Source organism: Hypanus sabinus, chromosome 3, assembly GCF_030144855.1.
Source record: "Hypanus sabinus isolate sHypSab1 chromosome 3, sHypSab1.hap1, whole genome shotgun sequence".
Classification (NCBI taxonomy): Eukaryota; Metazoa; Chordata; class Chondrichthyes; order Myliobatiformes; family Dasyatidae; genus Hypanus; species Hypanus sabinus.
The window spans coordinates 194,586,386-194,611,193 of NC_082708.1; the positions used below are offsets into that span (position 1 = coordinate 194,586,386).

The window sequence follows — 24,808 nt, forward strand, 5'->3', positions numbered from 1 at the left end:
ACCAGGGAACTTGAAATCATTGAAATGATCAGAGCATGTGAAGTGTTACTGATGTCGGTAAAAAGGGACTGAACTACTGGGGGGGGGGGGGAAGAATAGGTCAGAGTCGAGGTATGCCTATATGAGTTCAGTGGGCAGGAACAAGCTGAAACTATGGGTCTATCTGAACAAGTAGTTATGTGGATCTTGGGTAGGAGGTAGAAATGGGAGGTGCAGGGTGCGGGAACCATGAGGTTGGATGGGGAGTCAATAAGGTTGGTGATGGGGTGGGAAACAAGGGTCTGGTGTTCCTTAGTGGTGTTCTGTTCAAGGTACAAATAAGAGGAGGTGGCTGAGAGTTGGCCCTGGGTCTCAGCAAGGTAGAGGTCAGTACGCCAGACTACTAAAGCCCCTGCCTTATCTACGGGTTTGATGGTGACATTAGGATTGGTAAGGAGGGAGCAGAGAGCCAAGCGTTCGCAAGGAGTGAGGTTAGAATAGAACAGAGGAGTGTTAAAGTCGAAATGGTTTATGTTCCGTCAGCAGTTGGCAACGAAGACAGAGCAGGCAGAAGACCAGGGTAGGATGTGAAGAAAGGAGAAGGGATCATCGGGGTAGCAAGTCCTTGCCAAAGAAATAGGCTCAGAGATGGAAGTGGTGCACAAGAGCTCAGTTTCATGGCAGGCATGGAACACTGAGGTGTGGGCGCAGGGGGACAAAGGTGAGGCCCTTACTGAGGACAGAATGTTCTGCCTCAGAGAGGGGAAGGTCGGAGGGAGTGGTGAATACCTGGCGTGGATGACAGCTGGGATCGGAGGAGGGAAGGGGATTGGTAGTGTCTGAGGGGAAGGGAGGTTTGGGGTGAGAGGATTGAATCTCCGAGGGCCCAAGAGCTGGCGGTGGGACCTGAGAGAGACAGGATTATGGGGTGGCAGTGCAGAAAGGGAGACATGGGTTCCAGCAGCAGCATGTAAAGACCCAGCCTGGAGCTCAAGGCTTGTGGAATCGGCACTTTGGAGGTGTCCAAGGTCATTGGAGCTTGCACTGATGGCAGTGGAGTCCAGGTTATGAGTCTGCTCTGGATTGTTAGGGCCATTGAGATCAGCAGCAGGGTTCAAGGTCTGGAGACATCCAAGCCTGACGGCATAGGAGTCAGCAGGTTCTGTGGTCTGTAGACAGGCAACCCTCCAATCCTTGCAGGACATGAGAAAGTCAAACCAGTGATTGATAGTGTGGATCCAGCAGAGGATAAACAAGTGTACAGGTCCATTACAGGCAGTGGAGACAGAATTCCAGAGTTGTGGAAGTGACTGGGATAGGGACACCAGGCACCTCCTCATGGCAGAAAGCATGGTGCATAGAACAGGTGGGAACAGCAGAAGGAGCAGTAGTCAATTGAACGTGAGTACCTAGGATCCTCGGAAGGTCCAAATCGAGCAGCTTGAATACAAATCTGGAAACTGTATGCTACAAGCTGGCAGCAAAGACATGTTCCCAAAAAGATACATGGCTGTAGTAGTGGGTCTGCGTAAGCACTTGGTCAGAGTCGGAGAGCAACAGAGATCACAACAGGGGAGCAGTGATAGAGAGTTTCACTGAACTCCCTTCAAAGGCAAGATTTAAACATTTTCAGGGTAGCCATCCCTGGAAGAAACATCACAGAGTAGTAAACAAATCACAAAAAAAAGAAAATCTGCAGATGCTGGATCCGAACCACACACACAAAATGCTGGAGGAACTCAGTAGGCCAGGCAGCATCTATGGAGAAAAGTACAGTCGATGTTTCAGGCTGAGGCCCTTCAGCGGGACTAGAGAAAAAAGATGAGTAGATTTTAAAGGTGGGAGAGGGGAGAAGAAACACAAGGTGACAGGTGAAACTAGGAGGGGAAGGGATAAAGTAAGCTGTGAAATTCATTGGTGAAAGAGGTACAGGACTGGAGAGGGGGGAGTCCAATAAAAACAAATAGAAGGCCAGGGAAGAAAGAAAATGGGAGAGGAACACCAGAGGGAGGAAATAAGGTGAAAGTGGGGTAAAGGGGATGGGGAATGATGAGGGGGCGGAGGGAGGCCATTACTGGAAGTATAAGAAATCAATGTTTCTTAAAGAGCTGGGAAGTAGATTGGTGAAAGAGACAGAAGAAAAAGTGAGGAGGAGCACCAGAGGGGGGCAACGGGCAGGCAAGGAGAAGGAAAAGGGGATAGGTAATGGTGAAGGGGGGCATTACCAGAAGTATGTGAAATGGGCTCATTTATCTTCTTCCAATTTCAGGAGTTGTTTAACATCTTGTGTGGTCATCTGCAAGTTTCCCCCAGTACTCAGTATTGATGTCCGGTGTCTTCATGCCCGGCTTACAAACAGTTGCAGGCAATCAGCGGTTCTCTTGCCTGAAGCTAACTCATTTTTGGGACGTGGCCTATGCTGCTTGTGCAGAGTATACACACTTTGTGTGGGACTCCATTATTAAGAGAGGCTAGAGTGGATATTGGACCACTGGAAAACGATGCTGGAGAGGGAGCAATGAGGGACAAGGAAATATTGGATGAACTGACCAAGTATTTTGCTCAGTTTTTACTGTGGAAGACACCAGCAATATGGTGGAAGTTATATCACCTGAATCTGATGGTGTATGCCTCAAGGTTCTGAAAGAGGTGGCTGGAGAGATTGTGGAGGCATTAGTAATGATCTTTCAAGAATCACTTGATTCTGGAATGGTTCCGGAAGACTGGAAAATTGCAAATGTCACTCCACTCTTCAAGAAGAGAAAAAAGCAATGAAAGCAAATTATAGGCCAATCAGTCTGACCTCAGTGGCTGGGAAGATGTTAGAGTAAGGATGTGGTTTCCAGGCATTGGGAGACACTTGATGAAATAGGCTGTATTCAGCATGGTTTCCTTAAGGGAAAATCTTGCCTGACAAATCTATTGGAATTCTTTGAAGAAATAACAAGCAGGATAGACAAAAGAGAATCTGTTAATATTACAAGACTACTTCTATACATAGTAATACTATTCTTGACTTCAATAACCATAGAGGCATTGATGAGAAGCACTGAACGTGTGGATAGTCAGATGGTTTTTCCCAAGGCTGCAATGGCTAACATGAGAGAGCACAGTTTTAAGGTGCTTGGAAGAAGGTACAGAGGAGATGTCAGGGGTAAGTGTTTTTTTTTAAACACAGGGAGCAGTGAGCGCATGGAATGGGCTGCCTGCGACAGTGATGGAGGCAGTTATAATAGGGTCTTTTAAGAGACTCCTGGACAGGTATATGGAGCTCAGAAAAATACAGGGTTATGGGTAAGCATAAGTAAATTTCTAAGGTAAGGACATGTTTGGCACAGCTTTGTGCCTGTACTGAAAGGCCTGTATTGTGCTGTAGGTTTTCTATGTTTCTATGTCTAGCAGGACTACAGCATCAGTGAGCTGTTCATTATTCAGAATAGCCGACCACAGGTGTCATAAGAGCTGGCCAGCAGTTCAGAGAAGGTGAGTCAGAATTGGACTGTTGAGCCGAGAGAATTTGAGTCAGGCCTTCAGGCTGCAGGAGGAGCTGGGCTGGGTTCAGAAGAGCTGACCTGGGTGCAAACCATGCTGCTACCTGCTACTCGGAGACATCGGAGAAGGTCCCATCGAGTTGTCAGGAAGGCAGCATGTAGTGAAACCGTGAGTGACTGTCTTGGATGTTTCTTTTGTGATCGCAAGACCTATTGGATATTCATTACCGCCGGCATGCTTCCTTTGTTCAGTGAGGTGTCGAGGCAGTAGTTCCTCATCCTCACCTACCACACCAATGGCCTCCAAGTTCCGCACATAATTCTCCGTAACTTATGCCATCTCCTACGGGATCCCACCACAAGCGCATCTTTCCTTCCATCCCCCACTTTCTACTTTCCGCTGGGATTGCTCCCTACATGACTCCCTTGTCCATTCATCCTTCCCTACTGATCTCCCTCCTGGCACTTCTCCTTACAAGCAGAACAAGTGAAACACCTGCCCCTACATCACCTCCCTTACTACCGTTCTGGGCCCTAAACAGTCCTTCCAGGTGAGGTGACACTTCACCTGTGAGTCTGTCGGGGTCATATACTGTGCCCAGAGCTCCCAGTGTGGCCTCCTGAGTATTGGTGAAGCCTGACGTAGATTGAGAGACTGTTTTGCTGAGCACCTATGCTCCGTTCACCAGACTAAGTGGGATCCCCCAGTGGCCACCCATTTTAATTCATCTTCCCATTCCAACATCTCCATCCATGGTGTCCATTACTGTCACAATGAGGCAGCAGTCAGGTTGGAGGAACAACACCTTATATTCTGTCTGGGCAGCCTCCAACCTGATGGCATGAACATTGATTTCTTATACTTCCAGTAATGGCCTTCCCCCACCCCCTAACCATTCCCCGTCACCTTTTCCCCCACTTTCACATTTCCTTGCCTGCCCATCACCTCCCTCTGGTGTTCCTCCTCCATTTTCTTTCTTCCATGGCCTTCTACTTGCTTCTATTGGACTTCCCCCTTCTCCAGTCCTGTACCTCTTTCACCAACAAACTTCACAGCTCTTTACTTTATCCCTTCCCCTCCTAGTTTTACCTATCACCTTGTGTTTCTTCTCCCCTCTCCCACCTTTTAAATCTACTCATCTCTTTTCTCCAGTCCTGCCAAAGGGTCTTGGCCCAAAACATCAACTGTACATTGTCCATGGATGCTGCCTGGCCTGCTGAGTTCCTCCAGTATTTTGTGCGTGTTGCTTGGAATTCCAGCATGGGCACATTTTCTCGTTTACCAAGAACCATCAATTTGCGGGACTTGTCACTCAGGGTCTTGGACTAAAAATGTGTTTTCTTACATGACTATGTTTTGTTTCCCCCTTTCTTGCTATTTTGAATGCACATGTAGGTTTTTGCACCTTGGCCCCACTAGTCACTGGCAGCCAGCCAGAAAAGTCTCCTTTTATTCCCACTCTTTGCCTCCTGCCACTGTTTTATCCATGCCAGAATCTTTCCAGAGGAACCTTGCCTTGTTTGGCTGTATCCATGTATGGTTTGAATGACAAGTAAACTTGATATGATTTGTGTACTTGATAAAAACAGGCCGCAGTTAGTGTGGCTTCCTCTAAATCTAGCCTGACAAATCTGATGGAATTCTTTGAAAAAAAAATAACAAGCAGGATAGACAAAGGAGAATGCTGTGTTCTTGGATGTGTGGCCTTTGACAAGGTGCCACACATGAGTCTGCTTAACAAACTAAGAATCCCTGGTATTACTGGAAAGGATTTCTAATGTAAATAAAGCAGCGGCTGATTGGCAGAAGGTAAAGAATGGGAATAAAGGGAGCCTTTTCTGGTTGGCTACCAATGACTCAAAAGTCCCAAATTCAGCTTTGGCTCTACTCTTGTCTTTTAAGCTTTCTGAGTCTCAGGTACATCACACTGATTATTGGTACATGATCACTGTAGCAGTCGGCACCCAAATATTTTTGCATGATTTCAGAGCATTTCTATACCTTCTCCTTATAAGCACGTAATCATTCTGATTTCTGGTGTTATCCCCTGGGCTCTTCCATGTCCATGGTTTTCTCGTTTGTTGCTTGAAGACAGTATTACCAATTATATAATCTTTTTCTGTGACCCATGTAGCTAGTCGTTCACCTCTCTCATTTCAATCACCTATGCTGTAATGCCCAATATTGTCCTTGTCCCTGGTCTTGCCTACTTTTGCATTGAAGTCACCTTGAATAATAGTATTTTCTGAGCTTTTACATTGTCTTAACGCTGTTTCTAGTTCGTCATAAAATTGATTGATGTTTTCTTCACTGCTGTCTGCAGTTGGGGCATAAACTTGAATGATGTTAACGTCAAAAGGTTTTGCATGTTACTTGTGAAACTACATCTGATCTGATATTGTCCAATAGCCTTTTATTGATTTTGCATGTTCTTCATCTAACATAATTCCAACACCTTTTTCATGTATTTCTCCTCCTGAGTAAATGATGGTATATCCCTCTGAGCTTGTTTTACCAGCTCCTTTCCATCTCATCTCACACCTTCCCAAGATGTTGATTTTTAATCTTTCCATTTCCTGTTTGATGTTGTCTAGTTTACCAGGTTGGTTAAGGGTTCTTACATTCCAGGTTGCTAGTCTGATCTTTTTTGCTTTTAATCTGCCAACAGTCATTGGATAACGGTCGAGGTTCACCTGTGGCTCATGAGATCCTCTACCAGATGAGGCTCCTTCAGTGAAGGCTCCATTCACATCTTTGAGCTGAGAACATAGTTGACTTGAGTTCATGATTGTACAAGGGAAGAAAACTGAAGTGGTTTCCCATTGCCTTCTTCAGTTGCAGTGACATCAAAAATGAATTCCAAACAACAGTGAAGAACAAAACATCACTATTATAGAACAGCAATGGGAAAACCTCAGAGACAGCAGAACACAAGCAGCACAAGAGGTGATTCCCAAGCAACAGAAAAAAGCTAAGAAATGGATGACAATAGGAATTCTGAATCTTATGGAACAAAGAAGAAAATGAAAGGAAAACAAAGAAACCTATGTATCCCTGCATGCACAAACAACAAACAAGTGCAAGGAAGCAAAAGAAAAGTGGCTTAAGAACAAATGTGAGTTAATAGAACAATTGCAGAAGACCAAAAACAGCAAATGTATGCACGACAAGATCAAAGAGGTCACAAATCGGAAGAAAACCGGGGCAACAAAAGGATGTATAAAAGCAAAAGACGGCTCTACAATTATGGAAAAAGGAAAAATAATGCAAAGATGGTCAGAATACATCAAAGACCTATACAACGACAAAGACCGAAAGGACAACTTTGACATTGGCAACAACAACGAGGGGCCAGCAATACTGAAAGAGGAAGTAGAACATGCTATGAAGAAAATGCGTAAGGGGAAATCATCAGGACCAGATAACATTCCGGTTGAACTGTATGAAGCTGTAGAAGATTTTGGTGTAGCGAGATTAGCAATCTTATTGAATAGAATATACAACAGTGGCAAAGTACCAGAAGATCTTTTAAAGACAGTATTCATTGCACTGCCAAAGAAACCAGGTGTAACAGAGTGTGGACAACACAGAACAATTAGTTTAATGAACAACCTCACAAAAATTCTACTTAAAATCATCATGCTCAGAGTAAGAAACAAAATTAAGCCAGAGATCAGTGAAGAACAGTGCAGCTTTGTCGAAGACAAGGGAACTTCAAACACAATTTATATTCTCAGGAATATTATCAAAAGGTCAATAGAAGTACAACAAGGCCTATACTTCTGTTTCATTGACTACACAAAAGCCTTTGACACAGTAAAACACCAAGTCATCATGAAAATACTTCAAGATATTAATATCGACGGAAAAGATCTAAGAATAATCAGCAATCTCTACAATCAACAAAGTGCAGCCGAATGGATAGACAATGAGATTGGTGAGTATCGGACAATAAAGCGAGGAGTCAGACAGGGTTGTGTTCTATCACCAGACCTGTTCTCCCTGTATAGTGAAAACATCATGAGAACCATACAAGACCTACCTGGAATAAGTAGGTATAGGAGGATACAATATCAACAACCTCCACTATGCAGATGATACAGTACTGATAGCAAATAGTGAAGTAAATTTACAGAAACAAGTATCTACCATCAACACAGAGAGCAAAAGACCTAACCTTAAACAAAATATCCCAAACTGTAGGATTGTATTGGAAAATGAAATCCTGAAACAAGTCCACAACTTCAAGTACCTTGGATCATGAGTAACATCTAATGGTAAATGCGAAACAGACATAAAAGCAAGAATGGCAATAGCAAGAACAGCATTTACAGAAATGAGAAACATCTTAATGAACAAGGAAATAGCAACTGACATCTGCCTTAGAACTCTCAGCTGCGACTTCCAGTAAGATGGCGATTGCTTAGCTGCTCCGAACTTTAGTTCCGTTATTTTCGCTATCTTTGCACTAAATGTCTCCATTTTTTAAACCTTAATTAGGAACTTTATTTGGTTTCTTTTACTTGCCTGTGAACACATCTACCTTACAATGTCTAGCAAGAGTTCTAAATCCGGGAGAAAGGAAGTTCCCGCTCTGCCTTCTGAGACCCTCGCTGCGCTGGAACAGCATCGAGACGATATTTTAAAGGAATTTAGAACCGCTTTCAAACAGCTGGAAGCCAAACTGGATCGGATCAACAATCGAGTGGACGAACATGCTGAACACTTATCTCGCATCGATTCGACTTCTGAAGATTTAGAAAGTCATGTTCAATACTTGGAGACTCTCTGTTCCAGCCTAGAAGAAAAAAACAATAAACGCCTTTCCAAAATGGTCGATCTCGAAAATCGCAGCAGACGCTATAACCTTCAAATTCTTGGGTTGCCAGAGGCCACCAAACAGGGATCAACCGTGAAGTTTTTCGCCGAGTTTCTCTGTGAGATATTCAGGAAAGATTTGCTTCCGAACCCGCCTGAGCTCGAAAGGGCACACCGGGTCTACGTTCCCCCCGGAATTCTGGGCTCCCGCCCGCGACCGGTAATTTTGTGCTTTCATCAATACCAGGTAAAACACCATCTGATTATGGAGGCACGTCGCAGAGGTACTTTCACTTTCCAAAATACAATCATTCGCTTTGTGGAAGATTTTGCACCCCAGACCTTAAAGATGCGCGCTGAGTTTAAAGGCGTAATGAAAGTGCTTTTAGATCGTGGTTTTAAACCCTCTCTTCGCACTCCTGCCGATTTATGAATCACGCTTAATACTGGAAAATATGTGGTTTAAGTCAGTGAAGGAGGCTGAGGCATTTGTTGCAAGTCTTCCGGCTATCCAGCCATCTTCAGAACCCCATCGGACCTCCTAAAATGGTGGATAAGTACTTCTTGTAGTAAAATTACTTTTTTCTGGACTCAGACTTTACTTGAATCACTCAGACGTTATTTATTGAAACTCTAAGGGCTGTTGACAATCTCTCCCTGGATTTGGTGTGTCTTTTTTAAATTGACATTCTGTGCTTAATGTTTCCCTATGGACGTTTAACTAGTACTTGTGTAATCTATTTTATTCTTGTATAACTTTATCTATAGAGTTCTACAATTGACTCTAACTTGTTTTGGAGGTTTGAAGTCTTTATTGAAGGCCTCCCTGTTTGTTGGTTCACAGCTCAACTGATTATTTTTTATTTTTTTATTTATTATTTTTTTTCACCTTTTTTTTAATCTTTGATTTTTTTTTCCTCTCTGTAAATGGTTGATAAGTACTCTTCTTGAATCTATAATTTTCCCCTTCCTTTTTTTTTCCCCTTTCTCTTACTTTATTCTTCCATAATTTTTCACGGGTAGGTTAGTTTTGGTTTTCTTCTGATTTTCTCTGTATTAAGTTTTATATTTCTGCATAAGATGTTCCAATTTGTAGTTATGTTTTCTAGTGCATAAACTAGTTACTATTTGCTATAGTATTTATACGGAACTGCTGTTAATGACACAGATCTGGAAGTTATATTTGGGGTAATATTTTTGGTAGAGCTAGCTGCTTTTTTTGGTAGCCGTCTAGTTTTGGGTTGTGTGGGAGGGGTTGGTTTTACAGTTCCAACATCACTCACTGTATTTATTGTTTGTCTTTATTGCTCAGGACATGTTTATGTTTTGATTTCACGAATCTATGTTTACATTTCTGCTCCCAGACTGCTATTGTATTGCTTGACTTTTTATATGCCTGCTGCCTTTTATGCATTAGTAATTGATAATGGCTAGTGCACTTAAATTCGTGAGCTGGAATGTAAAGGCATTGAATCACCCAGTTAAAAGGAGGAAGGTATTCTCACATATTAAACAACTCAAAGCTGACATTGCTTTCCTTCAAGAAACTCATATTTGTTGTTTTGATAACTCCCGGCTTCTGTCAAAGTGGGCGGGTCAGCATTTTCATTCATCCTTTCCCGCTAAAGCTAGGGGGGGGGGGTCTCCATCCTTATTAACTCAAATATTCCTTTTGAACATAATAAAATATCTGATACAAATGGCCGTTTTATTATTGTTTCTGGTAAACTATACAACACTAAAGTTGTACTAGCAAACCTGTATGCCCCCAACTTTGATGATGTTAACTTTTTTGAACGTTTTTTTTCCTCACTACCAGACTTATACTGGGTGGTGACTTCAACTGTTGGTTAGATCCTAATCTGGATCGATCGTCCTCTGTTACCAGATCACCTACTAAATCTGCCTTAGCTATCCAATTGTTTCTCTCTAATTTTGGTATCTCTGATATATGGCATTTCTTTCATCCTACTGAGAGAGATTTTTTTTTTCACATGTTCACCATACCTTCACTAGAATTGACTATTTCTTACCCGATAACCAACTTATTCCATTGGCCTACTCTTGTGACTATCAGAGTACACTGATTTCTGACCATGCCCCAATTACTCTCTCGCTGAACTTTCCTGGTCTCCCTCAGAGGAATAAACACTGGCAGTTTGATTCAACTTTATTATCGGATGATGATTTTTAAAAATTTATTAAGGATCAGATAACCTTTTATTTTAACACTAATACATCACCTGAAGTGTCATCCTAGATCGTCTGGGATGCCATGAAAGCATATCTGAGGGGTCAAATAATCTCTTACACAGCAAATCTCAACAGAAGGTCCTGTGCAGATCAATTAGACCTCATTAACCAGATTAAAGAATTGGATCAACTATATGCTCAAGCTAAGAACCCTGAACTATACAAGAAGTGTGTTGAACTCCAAACTAAATTTAATCTTCTGTCTACTCAACCTGTTGAACGCCAACTTCTCGAAAGCAAGAGTTGCTTTTATATTCATGGGGATAAGTCTGGTAAATTTCTAGCCAATCAGCTGAGGCGTTCCAAAGCCAAACAACACATTACAAAGATCCGGAAGGAGAACGAAGACTTTACATTGGATCATTTAGAAATTAATGACGCATTAAAAAATTTTTATTCTCGGCATTATTCCTCTGAATCCTTGAATGACAATATCTCTGCTGATCAATTTTTAAAGAATCTGAATATTCCTTCACTTTCATCTGATTCTAAAGACAAACTTAATGCGCCTATATCATCAGAAGAAATATCTTTTGCAATTTCTGCACTGTCCTCAGGGAAATCTCCTGGACCTGATGGGTTCCCTGTAGAATTTTATAAATCATTTTCTTCACTTCTTTCTCCTCAGTTACTTTCAGTATTATCTGATTCGTTTAATTACGGCAAATTGCCACCCTCTTTCAATGAGGCATCTATTATTCTTCTATTAAAAAAGGCCAAAGACCCAACAGAGTGTTCCTTGTATAGGCTGATTTCTTTGCTCAATGTTGATGTAAAGATCTTAGCTAAAGTTTTGGCTCATAGATTAGAAACTGTTATTCCCTCCATTATCTCTGATGACCAATCAGGTTTTATTAAAAACTGTCTCCCTTTTTTTTAACATTCGGCGTTTATTTAATATTTTATACTCACCTCCAACTGGGATTCCTGAATGTGTTATTTCCCTCGATGCGGAGAAAGCATTTGATCGTATAGAGTGGAACTACCTTTTTGCAGTCTTAGAAAAATTTGACCTCGGTCAAAATTTCATCTCTTGGATCAAATTGTTGTACCTGTGTCCTACTGCTTCTGTTTTAACTAATTTTCAGAAATCCCAGGTATTTAATCTCAAACGTGGCACCCGTCAGGGATGCCCCTTAAGTCTCTTTCTAGTTGAGTTGGCTATAGAACCTTTGGCGATAGCATTTCGAAATTGTCCTGAATTGACCAGGATTTGGAGAGGGGGTGTTGAGCATAAAGTTTCTCTTTATGCTGATGACTTATTACTCTTTCTCTCAAATCCATCTACATCCTTACCTCCAATGTTTTCACTTCTTGACCAGTTTAGCCAGATCTCTGGCTATAAACTTAATTTACATAAGAGTGAACTTTTCCCAATTAATAAAGAAGCACAAGAATTAACATTTCGTGATCTCCCTTTTAAAGTAGTCCATAATCAATTTACTTATCTTGGAATTAGTCACAAGGAAGTTTAAAGATCTCGTTCGTGAAAACTTTGCCAGTCTTTCATATACTATAAAACAGAGTCTGGTACAATGGTCACCTCTATCGATGTCTTTGGTAGGCCGTATTAATGTTGTTAAAATATATGTTCTCCCCAAATTTTTATACTTATTTCAATCTATCCCAATTTTTATTCCTAAATCTTTTTTTGATTCCTTAGACTCTACTATTTTGTCATATCTGTGGAAGAATAAGTGCTCTAGAATTAATAAAATCCATCTCCAAAAATCTAAAAAAGAGGGTGGCATGGCTTTACCTAACTTTCGTTTATATTATTGGGCAGCTAATATACGTTGTGCTACCTTTTGGTCTTTCTTCCATGGCCAACCCGAGCGCCCTAATTGGGTGGCAATGGAGTTGAGCTCCACTAAAGAATTATCTATCTCTGCACTCCTTTGCTCTGCACTCCCTAGCAGTCTGTCCAGATTAATAGCTAATCCTCTTGTTAGACACACTTTGCGTATATGGGGTCAGTTTAGGAAATGCTATGGTTTCCATGGTTTTTCCGTTTCCAGCCCTGTCGTACATAATCACCTTTTTTTACCTACCACGTACGATTCAGCATTCCAGGTTTGGTATGGGAAGGGAATTAGACATTTTGAAGATCCTTTCATTGATAATTGCTTCGCTTCTTTTCAGCAGCTCTCTGTTAAGTTCAATCTGCCCAATGCTCATTTTTTTAGATTTCTCCAAATTAGACACTTTATTGCTCCTTTAATTCCTAACTTTCCTGAAATGCCTGCGAAAAATGCTATGGACTTATTTCTTTCCATTAATCCACTAGGTAAAGGTTTAATATCAATTATTCAAGATAAATTAGCAGCCTTACGATGGGCCTCTGTGGATAAAATTAAAATGGCATGGGAACAGGATTTAAATACCTCCTTATCTGATGAGAGCTGGGACTCGATTCTCAAATCGGTTAACTCAACCTCTCTTTGTGCTCGACATTGCCTTTTACAGTTTAAGATTGTTCATAGAGCCCATATGTCTAAATCTAAACTATCTTGATTCTACCCTGACATTAGTCCGCTCTGTGATAAATGCAAGAGGGGCGAGGCCTCTCTCATTCATATGTACTGGTTCTGTCCTAGCTTGGAGAAATTTTGGAAAGATGTCTTCACTACGTTATTGCATATTCTGAATCACCACCTAGAACCAAACCCCTTAATTGCTTTGTTCGGTTTCTGGGGCGAGACAGATTTACGTCTGAGTCTGACCAAATGCCGAATATTATCCTTTGCCTCTCTCCTGGCTAGACGCTTGATCCTCCTTAGATGGAGGGATGTCACCCCGCCCACTCATGCTCAATGGCTTAACGACATTATGACCTGCTTGGACCTCGAAAAAATTCATTATTCAGTTCTTAATTCGGACCTAAAGTTCCATAAGGTCTGGGGACCTTTTATCGAGTACTTTCATAACCTTCCTTGACTAGGGTTTTTTCTTTTCGGTCCCTTGCTTTCAGCTCCCTTTTTTTTTCTGGTAGTAGGCATTACTATCCTCTGTTGCTGAGCGTATTCACAGTCTGGGAATTTGATTGTCCTGATTTATATTCTCTATATTGTGTTGTGGTTGGTCTGGAGTTTTTTTTTGTGTTGTGGGGCTTGGGGAGGATACTAAATTTACTTGTCTTCAATTTAGGTGCTTTTTTTTTTAAATTCTCTTTCTCTGTATCATATTGTCATTGTATGCTTAATTTCGCACTGTATTAATGTTCCTCATTGTGATTTGGGGTTTTTTAATCTGTAAAATGTATAAAAAAACTAATAAAAAAAATTTCAAAAAAACTCTCAGCTGCTACATCCTTCCTATATTGATGTATGGCTGCGAGTCATGGACCATCACAAATACAATGGAAAAAAGAATCAATGAAGCAGAGATGTGGTTCCTCAGAAGAATGCTATGCATATCATGTACAGACAGGATAACCAACGAAGAAGTTCTACAGAGAACAAAAACAAAACATACTTTACTTAAAAAAATCAGAAAACAGCAATCAAAATTCTTTGTAGACATCATGCGAAGAGAGACATTAGAAAGCTGTAAGGAAAAAGAAGCAGAGGTATTCAGAGAATGAAAATGATAGATGGATTAACATCATGGTTAGAAACAGGGGAGGCAACAACTACAATTCGGAGGGTCAAGGTCCATGGTGGATGGAGAGACGTGATTACCAACGCCGAACGGCAAGGCACCCGAAACAACCAGTGACTAGCAGTGTTCCACAGGGTTCTGTGTTGGGACCACTACTTCTTATGCTTTATGTCAATGACTTTGATGATGGAACTGATGGTTTTGTTGTAAAGTTTGCGGTCGATATGAAGATAGTTCGTGGCACAAATAGTTTTCAGGAAGTAGAAGGGTTACAGAAGGTCTTAGACAGTTTAGAAGAATTGGCAAAGAAATGGCAGATAGAATACAGTGTTAGAAAGTGTATGGTCATGCACTTTGGTAGAAGAAATAAAAGAATAAACATTTTCTAAATGGAGAGAAAATTCAAAACTCTAAAGCCAAAAGGAACTTGGAAGTACTTCTACAAGATTTCCAAAAGGTTAATTTTCAGGTTGAGTCAGTGGTAAGGAAGGCAAGTACGATTTTAGCATTCATTGCAAGAGGACTAGAATATAAAAGCAAGGATGTAATATTGAGGCTTTACAAAGCACTAGTCGGGCCTCACATGGAGTACTGCGAGCAGGTTTGAGCCCCTTATCTTAGAAAGGATGAGCTGACTCTGGAGAGGGTTCAAAGGAAGTTCACAAAAATGATTCCCATACTGAACATATGAAGAGTGTTTGATAGCTCTGGGCCTGTATTCACCAGAATTCAGAAGAATGAGGGGTGATCTAATTGAACATGGAACAATACAGCGCAGTATAGGACCTTTGGCCCACAATGCTGTGCCGACCCTTAAGCCCTGCCTCCCATATAACCCCCCCCCCACCTTAAATTCCTCCATATACCTGTCTAGTAATCTCTTAAATTTCACTAGAGTATCTACCTCCACCACTGACTCAGGCAGTGCATTCCACTCACCAACCAACACTAGGAAAAAACCTTCCTCTAATATCCCTCTTGAACCTTCCAGCCCTTACCTTAAAGCCATGTCCTCTTGTATTGAGCAGTGGTGCCCTGGGGAAGAGGCGCTGGCTGTCCACTCTGTCTATTCCTCTTAATATTTTGTACACCTCTATCATGTCTCCTCTCATCCTCCTCTCCAAAGAGTAAAGCCCTAGCTCCCTTAATCTCTGATCATAATCCATACTCTCTAAACCAGGCAGCATCCTGGTAAATCTCCTCTGTACCCTTTCCAATGCTTCCACATCCTTCCTATAGTGAGACGACCAGAACTGGACACAGTGCTCCAAGTGTGGCCTAACCAGAGTTTTAGACAGCTGCATCATTACCCCGCGACTCTTAAACTGTATCCCTCTGTGGACATGTACCCCCAGTTCCCTCTGCTCCTCCACACTTCCATTTACTTTGTACTCTGCCTTGGAGATTGTCCTTCCAAAGTGTACCACATCACAATTCTCCAGGTTGAACTCCATCTGTCACTTCTCAGTCCTCTTCTACATCTTATCAATGTCTCTCTGCAATCTTCGACAATCCTCAACACTATCTACAACACCACCAATCTTTGTGTCGTCTGCAAACTTGCCAACCCACCCTTCCACCCCCACATCCAGATCGTTAATAAAAATCACGAAAAGTAGAGGTCCCAGAACCGATCCTTGTGGGACACCACTAGTCACAACCCTCCAATCTGAATGTACTCCCTCCACCATGACCTGCAGGCAAGCCAATTCTGAATCCACCTGGCCAAACTTCCCAGGATCCCATGCCTTCTGACTTTCTGAATAAGCCCACCGTGTGGAACCTTGTCAAATGCCTTACTAAAATCCATGTAGATCACATCCACTGCACTACCCTCATCTACATGCCTGGTCACCTCCTCAAAGAACTCTATCAGATTTGTTAGACACAATCTGTCCTTCACTAAGCCATGCTGACTGTCGCTGATCAGTCCATGATTCTCTAAATGCCCACAGATTCTGTCTCTAAGAATCTTTTCCAACAGCTTTCCCACCACAGATGTAAGGCTCACCGGTCTATAATTACCCAGACTATCCCTACTAGCTTTTTTGAACAAGGGGACAACATTCGCCTCCCTCCAATCCTCCGGTACCATTCCTGTGGACAACAAGGACATAAAGATCCTAGTCAGAAGTTCAGCAATCTCTTCCCTCACCTCGTGGAGCAGCCTGTATTCCATCAGTATTCCATCAGGCCCCAGGGACTTGTTGCAAGTTCTGATAATGTGGATGTAGAGAGGATGCTTCCAATGGTGAAAGACTCTAAGACCAGCGGGCACAGCCTCAGAATAGATGGGCGTCTTTTTAGAACAAAATGAAGTGGAGTTTATTTCGCTATAGTGGTGAATCTGTGGAATTTGTTGACACACAGCTGTGGAGGCCAAATCTTTTTATATATTTAAGGCAAAGGTTGATAGATTCTTGATTGGTCGTGGCAGGAAGAGAAATGGGGAGAAGGCAGGAGATTGGGGCTAAGAGGGAAAGTGGGTGGGCAAAAGAATACAAGAGCAGGGATAGGATGTTGAGGCCCTATATCTCATAGTCTTATTGTAAAATGACCCAAATCTGCTCCTATATCTTATTGTCTAATCTCATCATTCTGCATTTAACCCATAGCTTTCTATGCAATGATAATCCAAGGGTAGCTTAGATGTTTAAATGCTATCAGTGACTCCAGCATCCAACAGAGGAATTGGCAATGTGGAAGGTTGCCAATGTAGATCAGTTGAAAATGTGGGCTAAGAAAATGCAGGAGAAGGTTACTCTGGACAATTGTGAGGTGTTGTACTTTGGAACGTGACATGCAAGAGGTAAGTGTAGAGTAGCAGAACATTTAGACCATTGAAGTACAGAGGGATCTTGGATTGCAAATTCATAGCTCCTTCAAAATGTCAATGCAAGTCATGGAGCAGAAAGTAAAGAGATGAAGAATGGGTAAAAAAAAAATAAAAACACAAAATGCTGGCAGAACTCAGCAGGCCAGACAGCATCTATGGGAGGAGGTAGTGACGATGCTTCAGGCCGAAACCCTTCATCAGGATGAAGAATGGGACCACTTATCCAAAGTTAGGGACCAACTGGACTCAAAACGAAGAGCTTACAGCTGGTTTATTTAACATGATACAATGAAGAAAATATCAGAGAAACAGTTAAGAGAAGCTTGTGGAAAGATTGAGGTCTACAAGCTGAAATAACAATCAATATGCGCGCCCAAACTTCTTCACCAGAGTCACCCACAAAGCAGCTTCAAATTAATGAATGCAATGCCTCATTTTATGAAGAGACATGGGACAAGCAGCCAAGAAATGAATGTGATGAAGAGATAGCACATACATGGAAGGAAGAGCCAACTACCAACACAACCGGAAATGTTTTTTTTTTAGACAACATATATAAAGATGATAAACTCAGTGGCCCGTACCTAATAAAGTGGTCATGTCTTCTGTTGCTGTAGCCCATCTACTTCAAGGTTTGACATATTACCCATTCAGAGATGCTCTTCTGCACACAACTGTTGTAATGCATGGTTATTTGAGTTAATTTCACCTTCCTGTCAGCTTGAACCAGTCTGGTCATTCTGCTGACTTCTCTCATCAACAAGGCATATTTGCCAACAGAACTGCCACTCACTAGGCGTCTTCTATTTTCACACTTAAACTTCAGAGAAAGTTGTGTGAAAACCCCAGGAGAGCAGAAGTCTCTCAGATACTCAAATCACCCTGTCTGCACCAACAATCATTCCACAGTCACATTTCTCCCTCATTCTGATGTTTGGTCTGAACAAATGAACCTATTTACCATGTCTGCATACTTTTATGCATTGAGTTGCTGCTGCAAATTGAATTGATTAGATATTTGCATCAACAAGTCAGTGTACAGGTATACCTAATAAAGTGGCCAATTAGGGTTTATATCCTCTTTTGGCATTTTTATTTAACTTTAAAATTGGCACAACATCATGGACCTGTAGTGTCATTGTTTGTGTCAACATTGTGCTGTAGTGTTCTATGAAAGTAGAGACAGTGGTAAAGAGCCATACAGCATGTTTTGCCTTCAGTGGCTGGGATGTTGAGTATAAATGTCAGGAAAGCATGTTGCAGCCACATACACCTTTGGTTGGGCCACATTTGAAGAACTGTGTGCTGTGCAGTTCAGGTTGTTGCATTACAGGATAAGATATGGAGGCTTTGGAGAGGGTGTAGAAGAGTTTCACCAGCACAGGGTCATACAGTACGGAACTTTAGACCAATGCATCATGCTGACCTTGTTTTCTACCCAAGTTGGTCTCACTTCTTTATGCCATAGACCCCTAACATTAATGAAGTGGTCCATGGACCCAGGTGGGGAACCCCAGCTCTAAACCAAGTACCTGTTTAAATGTTTTTTAAATATTGCAAATGTACCCACATTTTCTGTTTCCTCTGGCAGCTCGGTCTATATACTGACCATCTCTGAGTGGAAAACATTAGCCCTAAAATCCCAATAAAATACTTCCCTTCTCAAATTAAACCAATAACTTCAGGCTTATTTGGTGCCCCTACCCCAAGAAGAAGACTATGACCTCTGGTAGGTGAGTCTAGGAGCAGAGGACACAGCCTCAGAATAGAAGGAGATCCATTTAGAACAGTTGAGAAGGAAATCTGGGGGATTCACTGCCACAGACAGTTGTGGAGGCCAAATCAATGAGAATATTTAAAGCAGAGTTTGATGGGTTCTTGGTTAGTGAGGGCATTAAAGGCTACGGAGAGAAGACAGGAGAATGGGGTTAAGAGGAATAATAATCAACCATCATGGGATATTGAAGCAGATTTGATGCACTGAATGGCCTGATTCTGCTTCTATCTATTATGGTCTTGATGGTGGTCACACCCAGAGCAGAGCACAGGCTTCAGAGAGTAGATGGGTGACCAGCAGAAGTAAAGGGAGCAAGCAGTCAGTGCAGGGTTCCCCTGTGGCCATCCCCTTTAGCAACACATATACCTTTTGGATATTGCTGTGGGGGTGGAATGACCTGCGAGGGCAAAGCGAGTCACGGCCAAAGGTCAAAGTACAAATTGGCACCAACAACATAGGTAAAATAAAAAAAGGGGAAAAAAGTCTTGCAGAGTTAGTATTGAGAGTTAAGGAAGAAGTTGAAGAGCAGGATTTTCAAGATTATTCAGTCAGGAGGAGGAAGGGGAAGAGTCAGTACTAGAGTACCCCTGTGGCTGTACCCCTTGACAAAAAGAACTCCTGTTTGAGTACTGTTGGGGGGGGAAGGCCTTGCTGGAGGAAGCGACAGTAGCCGTGCCTCTTGCACAAAATCTGGCCCTGTGGCTCAGAAGGGTAGCGAAGGGAAGAGGAAGGCAGTAGTGATAGGGAACTCTATAGTTTGGGGGTCAGACAGACGATTCTGTGGACGCAGGAAAGAAACTCAGATGATAGTTTGCCTCCCAGGTGCCAGGGTCCGGGATGTTTCTGATCGCATCCAAGATATCCTGCGGTGAGAGGGAGAACAGCCAGAGGTTATGGTACGTATTGGTACTAATGACATAGTAGGAAAAGGGAAGAGGTCCTGAAAAAAGACTACAGGGAGTTAGGAAGGAAGTTGAGAGGACCGCAAAGGTAGTAATCTCAGGATTACTGCCTGTGCCACACGACAGTGCGAAAAGGAATAGGATGAGGTGGAATGGCTGAAGTATTGGAGCAGGGGCAGGGATTAAGATTTCTGGATCATTGGGCTCCTTATTTTAGAAAGGATATACTAACATTGGAGTTTCACGAAGAATGATTCCAGGAATGAGAGGGTTACTGTATGAGGAACATCTGGCAGCTCTTGGGCTGTATTCCCTGGAGTTCAGGAGAATGAGGGGGGATCTCAATAAAGCATTTCAAAAGTTAAAAGTCCAGAACAGATTAGATATGGCAAAGTTATTTCCCATGGTAAGGGATTCTAGAACAAGAGAGCAAGACTTCAGGATTGAAGGACATCCTTTTAGAACTGAGATGTGGAGAAATTACTTTAGCCAGAGGGTGGTAAATCTGTGGAATTTGTTGCGACGAGCAACTGTGGAGGCCAAGTCTTTGGGTATATATAAAGCATATGTTCTTGATTAGCCAGGGCATCAAAGAGTATGTGGAGAATGCAGAGGAGTGGGGATGACTGGAGGAATTGGATCAGCTCATGATTGAATGACAGAAGCAGACTCAATGGGCCAAATGGCCTACTTCTGCTCCTATTTCTTCTGGTCTTATGGTCTCTGGTCTTATGCTGCCCAGATTAGAGAACATGTCTCATGAAGAAAGTCTGAAGGACCCAAGGCCTTCTCTTTGGTGCAACAGAGAATGAGGAAAATTGAAATGTGTCTAAGGTTATGAGAGTTATAGATAGAGTGGTTCCAAGGTTGTCAAGCCAAGGAGTGGTAGTGGAAACAAGCTCCCACTACCTAAAAATGCTCCTCACGCATGCGCCTCAAATAGCCTCTGACGACCAAGTCCATCTCCTGGCCTTCTCCTGTGGCTTAGCCTCTAAGCCCGGCGGAACTGTTTCTACTGACAGGAGAAGGGCAAAGGTGGGTCCTGGCGCCTTAAAACCAGTGCTTCTGGTAGATATAGCTCGCCAGCCTGGGAAAGCAGTCCATCTGAGAGAGGGAAAACTATGATTTCAAACCTCTGCTGCCTTGCGGCCATACCCACTCACGGGAAAGACTTTGGGAGTAAACAGCACAAATCCGGAGCTGAAGTCCCTGAGGCAGTCTGACGTTGCCTTCAACCTCGTTCTGGCAACTCCTGTGACAACACTGGTGCCAAGCTGTATCGGTCCTTGCCCTTCCCTTGGACAACATCGGTGGAGTGGAGAGGGGAGACTTGCTGCTTGGCCAACTGCTGGTCTTCCATACAACCTTGCCCAGGCCTGCACCCTGGAAACCATTCCAGGTGCAGATCCATGGTCTCACGAGACTAACAGATGCCACCACAGATGGAGTGGACAGTCATCAACTTTTTCCCCCAATACCAGAGGATATTGGGTACTTAGACAAATTGGAAGAATGGCAAAAAAGTGGCAGATGGAACACAGTGTTGGGAAATGTATAATAATGCATTTTGATAAAAGGAATATAAATGCAGACTATTATCTAAATGGGGAGAAAATTCAAACATCAGAGATACAGAGGGGTTTATGAGTCCTTGTGCAAGACTCTCAAAAAGTTAATTTACTGGTTGAGTCGGTGATAAAGAAGGCAAATGCAATGTTGGCATTTATTTCAAGGGGAATAAAATATAAAAGCAAGGAGACAATGCTTAGCTTTTATAAGACACCAGTCAGGGTGCACTTGAAGTACTGTCAACAGTTTTGGGCCTCATAGCTCAGAAAGAATAGAAACATAGAAAACCTACAGCACAATACAGGCTCTTCGACCCACAATGGTGTGCCGAACACATACTTATTTTAGAAATCACCTAGGATTACATATAGCCCTCTATTTTTCTAAGCTCCATGTACCTATCCAAGTGCCTCTTAAAAGACCCTATCATACCACCACTGCCAGCAGTCCATTCCACGCACTCGGCATAAAAAAACTTACCCCTGACATCTGCTCTGTACCTACTTCAAAGCACCTTAAAACTGTGCCATCTTGTGTTAGCCATTTCAGCCCTGGAAAAAAGTCTCTGTCTATCCACACGATCAATGCCCAGCATCATCTTATACACCTCTATTAGGTCACCTCTCATCCTCCGTTGTTCCAAGGAGAAAAGGCCGAGTTCACTCAACCAATTCTCGTTAGGCATGGTCCCCGATCCAAGCAACATCCTTGTAAATCTCCTCTGCATCCCTTCTATAGTTTCCATATCCTTCCTGTAGTGAGGTGACCAGAATTGAGCACAGTACTCCAAGTGGGGTGTTGTCATTGGATAGAGTCCTGAGGAGGTTCATAAGGATGATTCTGGGAATAAACAGGTTAACATATGAGGAGCATTTGTCAGCTTTGGGCCTGTACTCACTGGAATTTAGAGGAACGTGGAGGGATATCATTGAAGCCTATCAAATGTTGAAAGGACAAGATAAGGTGGTTGTGGAGAGGAAACAAAGTATACTGCAGATGTTGTGGTCAAATCAACACGTACAAACAAGCTGGATTAACCCAGCAGGTCGGGCAGCATCCGTTGAAATGAGCAGTCAACATTTCCGGCCGAGAACCTTTGTCAGGACTGAAGAAGGAGGGGGCAGGGGCCATATAAAGAAGGTGGGGGGGGGGGGGGGGAAGGTGCCTGGTGAAAAACCAATCACAGGAAAGATCAAGGGGTGGGGGAGGGGAAGCAGGGAGGGGATAGGCAGGAGAGGTCAAGAAGGAATGCAAGGGAAAAGCACTATGGATAGTAGAAGGCAGAATCATGAAAGAGGCGATAGGCAGCTGGAAGAGGAGGCAGAGTGAAAGTGGGATGGGAGAAGGGAGAGGGAGGGAATTACCAGAAGTTGGAGAATTCAATGTTCATACCAAGGGGCTGGAGACTACCCAGACGGTATATGAGTTGTTGCTCCTCCATCCTGAGTTTGGCCTCATCATGGCAGTAGAGGAGGCCATGTATGGACATATTCGAATGGGAATGTGAAGCAGAGTTAAAGTGGGTGGCAACTGGGAGATCCTGTCTGTTGTGGCGGACAGAGCGGAGGTGCTCGACGAAGTGGTCCCCCAATCTGTGTCGGGGCTCACCGATGTAGAGCAGGCCGCACCAGGAGCACCGGATGCAATAGATGACCCTAACAGACTCACAAGTGAAGTGGTGCCTCACTTGGAAGGACTGTTTGGGGCCCTGAATGTGGAGAGGATATTTCCTGTTGTGGGGGTATCTAGCACTGGAGGGTATAGCCTAAAAATTGAGAGGTGACCCTTTTGAACAGAGGCAAGAAGAAATTTTTTAGCCAGAGAGTGGAATGTTCTGCCACAGACTGCAAAGTCCTTGGGTCCTGATCAGTCATGGTATCGAAGGATATGGCGAAAGGCAGTAATATGGGGTTGAGTGGGATCCGGGATTAGCCATGATGTAATGGTGCAGCAGACACGATGGGCTAATTCTGCTCCTATGTCTTATGGTCCAATGACATCAGTTTAAGGTGAGTGGGGGAAGTTTAGGGGAGATGTCACTGGTAGGTGAAGTGGATGCCTGGAACTCACTGGCAGGAATGGTGGCAGAGGCTGATACCACAGGGACATTTAAGAAACTCTTAGACGGGCATACAAAGGTAGGAAAATGAAGGATTATGAGCTGCGTAAAATTAATGGTGTAGGTTCATATTGGTCAGTAACAGCACCATGTTCTCCCATCATGCATAATCGTTTCCATCATCCTCAAGTGCACCTCACCTTTGCCCATCTCCCCCTCACTGTAAAACCTCTGGTATTGCTGCTTACCGCCTTACGCGCCGCTGCATCACCTCAGCTTCCTTCATCCTCTGCACCTGGGACATGTAGGATGTGATGCGTGCGTTGCAGACCATCAGGCTCTTGGCTGCTTCCAGTGTTTGGTCCTTCTGCGTACATGCTGCAAGAAGCTTGCAGGCCCCATCCCGCATTCGGATTTCATAGTCAATCTTCTTCTGGAAATCAGAGTCCTAGAAAGCACGAAGCAATGATCAGCTTACCCACTTCCTCCCTTTCTCTCCTTTTGCCCTGCAATGATCAGGCTTTTCTCCAGCCACCTACTTACATTGCCACTTTCAATCAACCCCCGGATCCCTCAATACTCCAGTCCTGCCAGTTACTGTGTACTTTCCCCTAAAACTGTGCCTCCCAAAGTGTAACACCTCACATTTGTCCAGATTAACTTCAAGTTTATTGTCATTTCAACTCAATACACATTTACCACCAAGCGAAACAACGTTCCTCCTTGTATGTAACAGCACATATTGTACAACTCACGCTCAACACAAAGTAATATTACTACAAATAGTAAGGTGCATTTAATCACAAGTTAAAAAGGAAACAGTATACTGTCATACACAGCATATAAGAAAGCAAACATACAAAGTTCGAAGTAAAATTTATTATCAGAGTATATACATGTCACCACATACAACCCCAAGATTCTTTTTACTGTGGACAGACTTATCAAATTTATAGAACAGTAACAGTAAACAGGATCAATTAACAACAAACTGTAAAAATGCAAATATAAATAAATAGCAATAAAAATGGACTAAGAAATAACATGAAATGAAAGAGCAATAAATAACAAGATAAAGAGAAAAGTGAGACTATCCACTATGGAAACACCAGAAATCGATTGAGTGTATTCATCCCTTGTTAGACAATAGGTGCAGAAGTAGACCATTCAGCCCTTCGAGCCTGCACCGCCATTCTGAGATCATGGCTGATCATCTACTATCAATACCCAGTTCCTGCCTTGTCCCCATATCCCTTGATTCCCCTATCCATAAGATACCTATCTAGCTTCTTCTTGAAAGCATCCAGAGAATTGGCCTCCACTGCCTTACAAGGCAGTGCATTCCACACCCCCACAACTCTCTGGGAGAAGAAGTTTTTCCTTAACTCTGTCCAAAATTACCTACCCCTTATTCTCAAACCATGCCCTCTGGTACTGGACTCTCCCAGCATCTGGAACATATTTCCTGCCTCTATCTTGTCCAATCCCTTAATAATCTTGTATGTTCCAATCAGATCCCCTCT

General features: G+C 42.8%; 1 protein-coding gene across 4 annotated transcripts in view; it reads right to left on the bottom strand.

Annotated features, from left to right (window-relative positions):
• LOC132392020 (rhotekin-like) overlaps positions 1 to 23,899 on the bottom strand; it is a 258,421-nt gene extending 234,522 nt beyond the window's left edge. For 2 of the 4 annotated variants that reach the window (XM_059965935.1, XM_059965932.1), the window contains exon 1: positions 23,534 to 23,898. In XM_059965935.1, coding sequence (XP_059821918.1) covers positions 23,534 to 23,694 — 161 coding nt within the window. In that variant the 5' untranslated portion in view covers positions 23,695 to 23,898. Of the gene's footprint in view, positions 1 to 23,533 lie in introns of all 4 variants that reach the window. The other 2 variants (XM_059965934.1, XM_059965933.1) reach the window with 2 other exon arrangements.
• Positions 23,900 to 24,808: the final 909 nt, after the last annotated feature.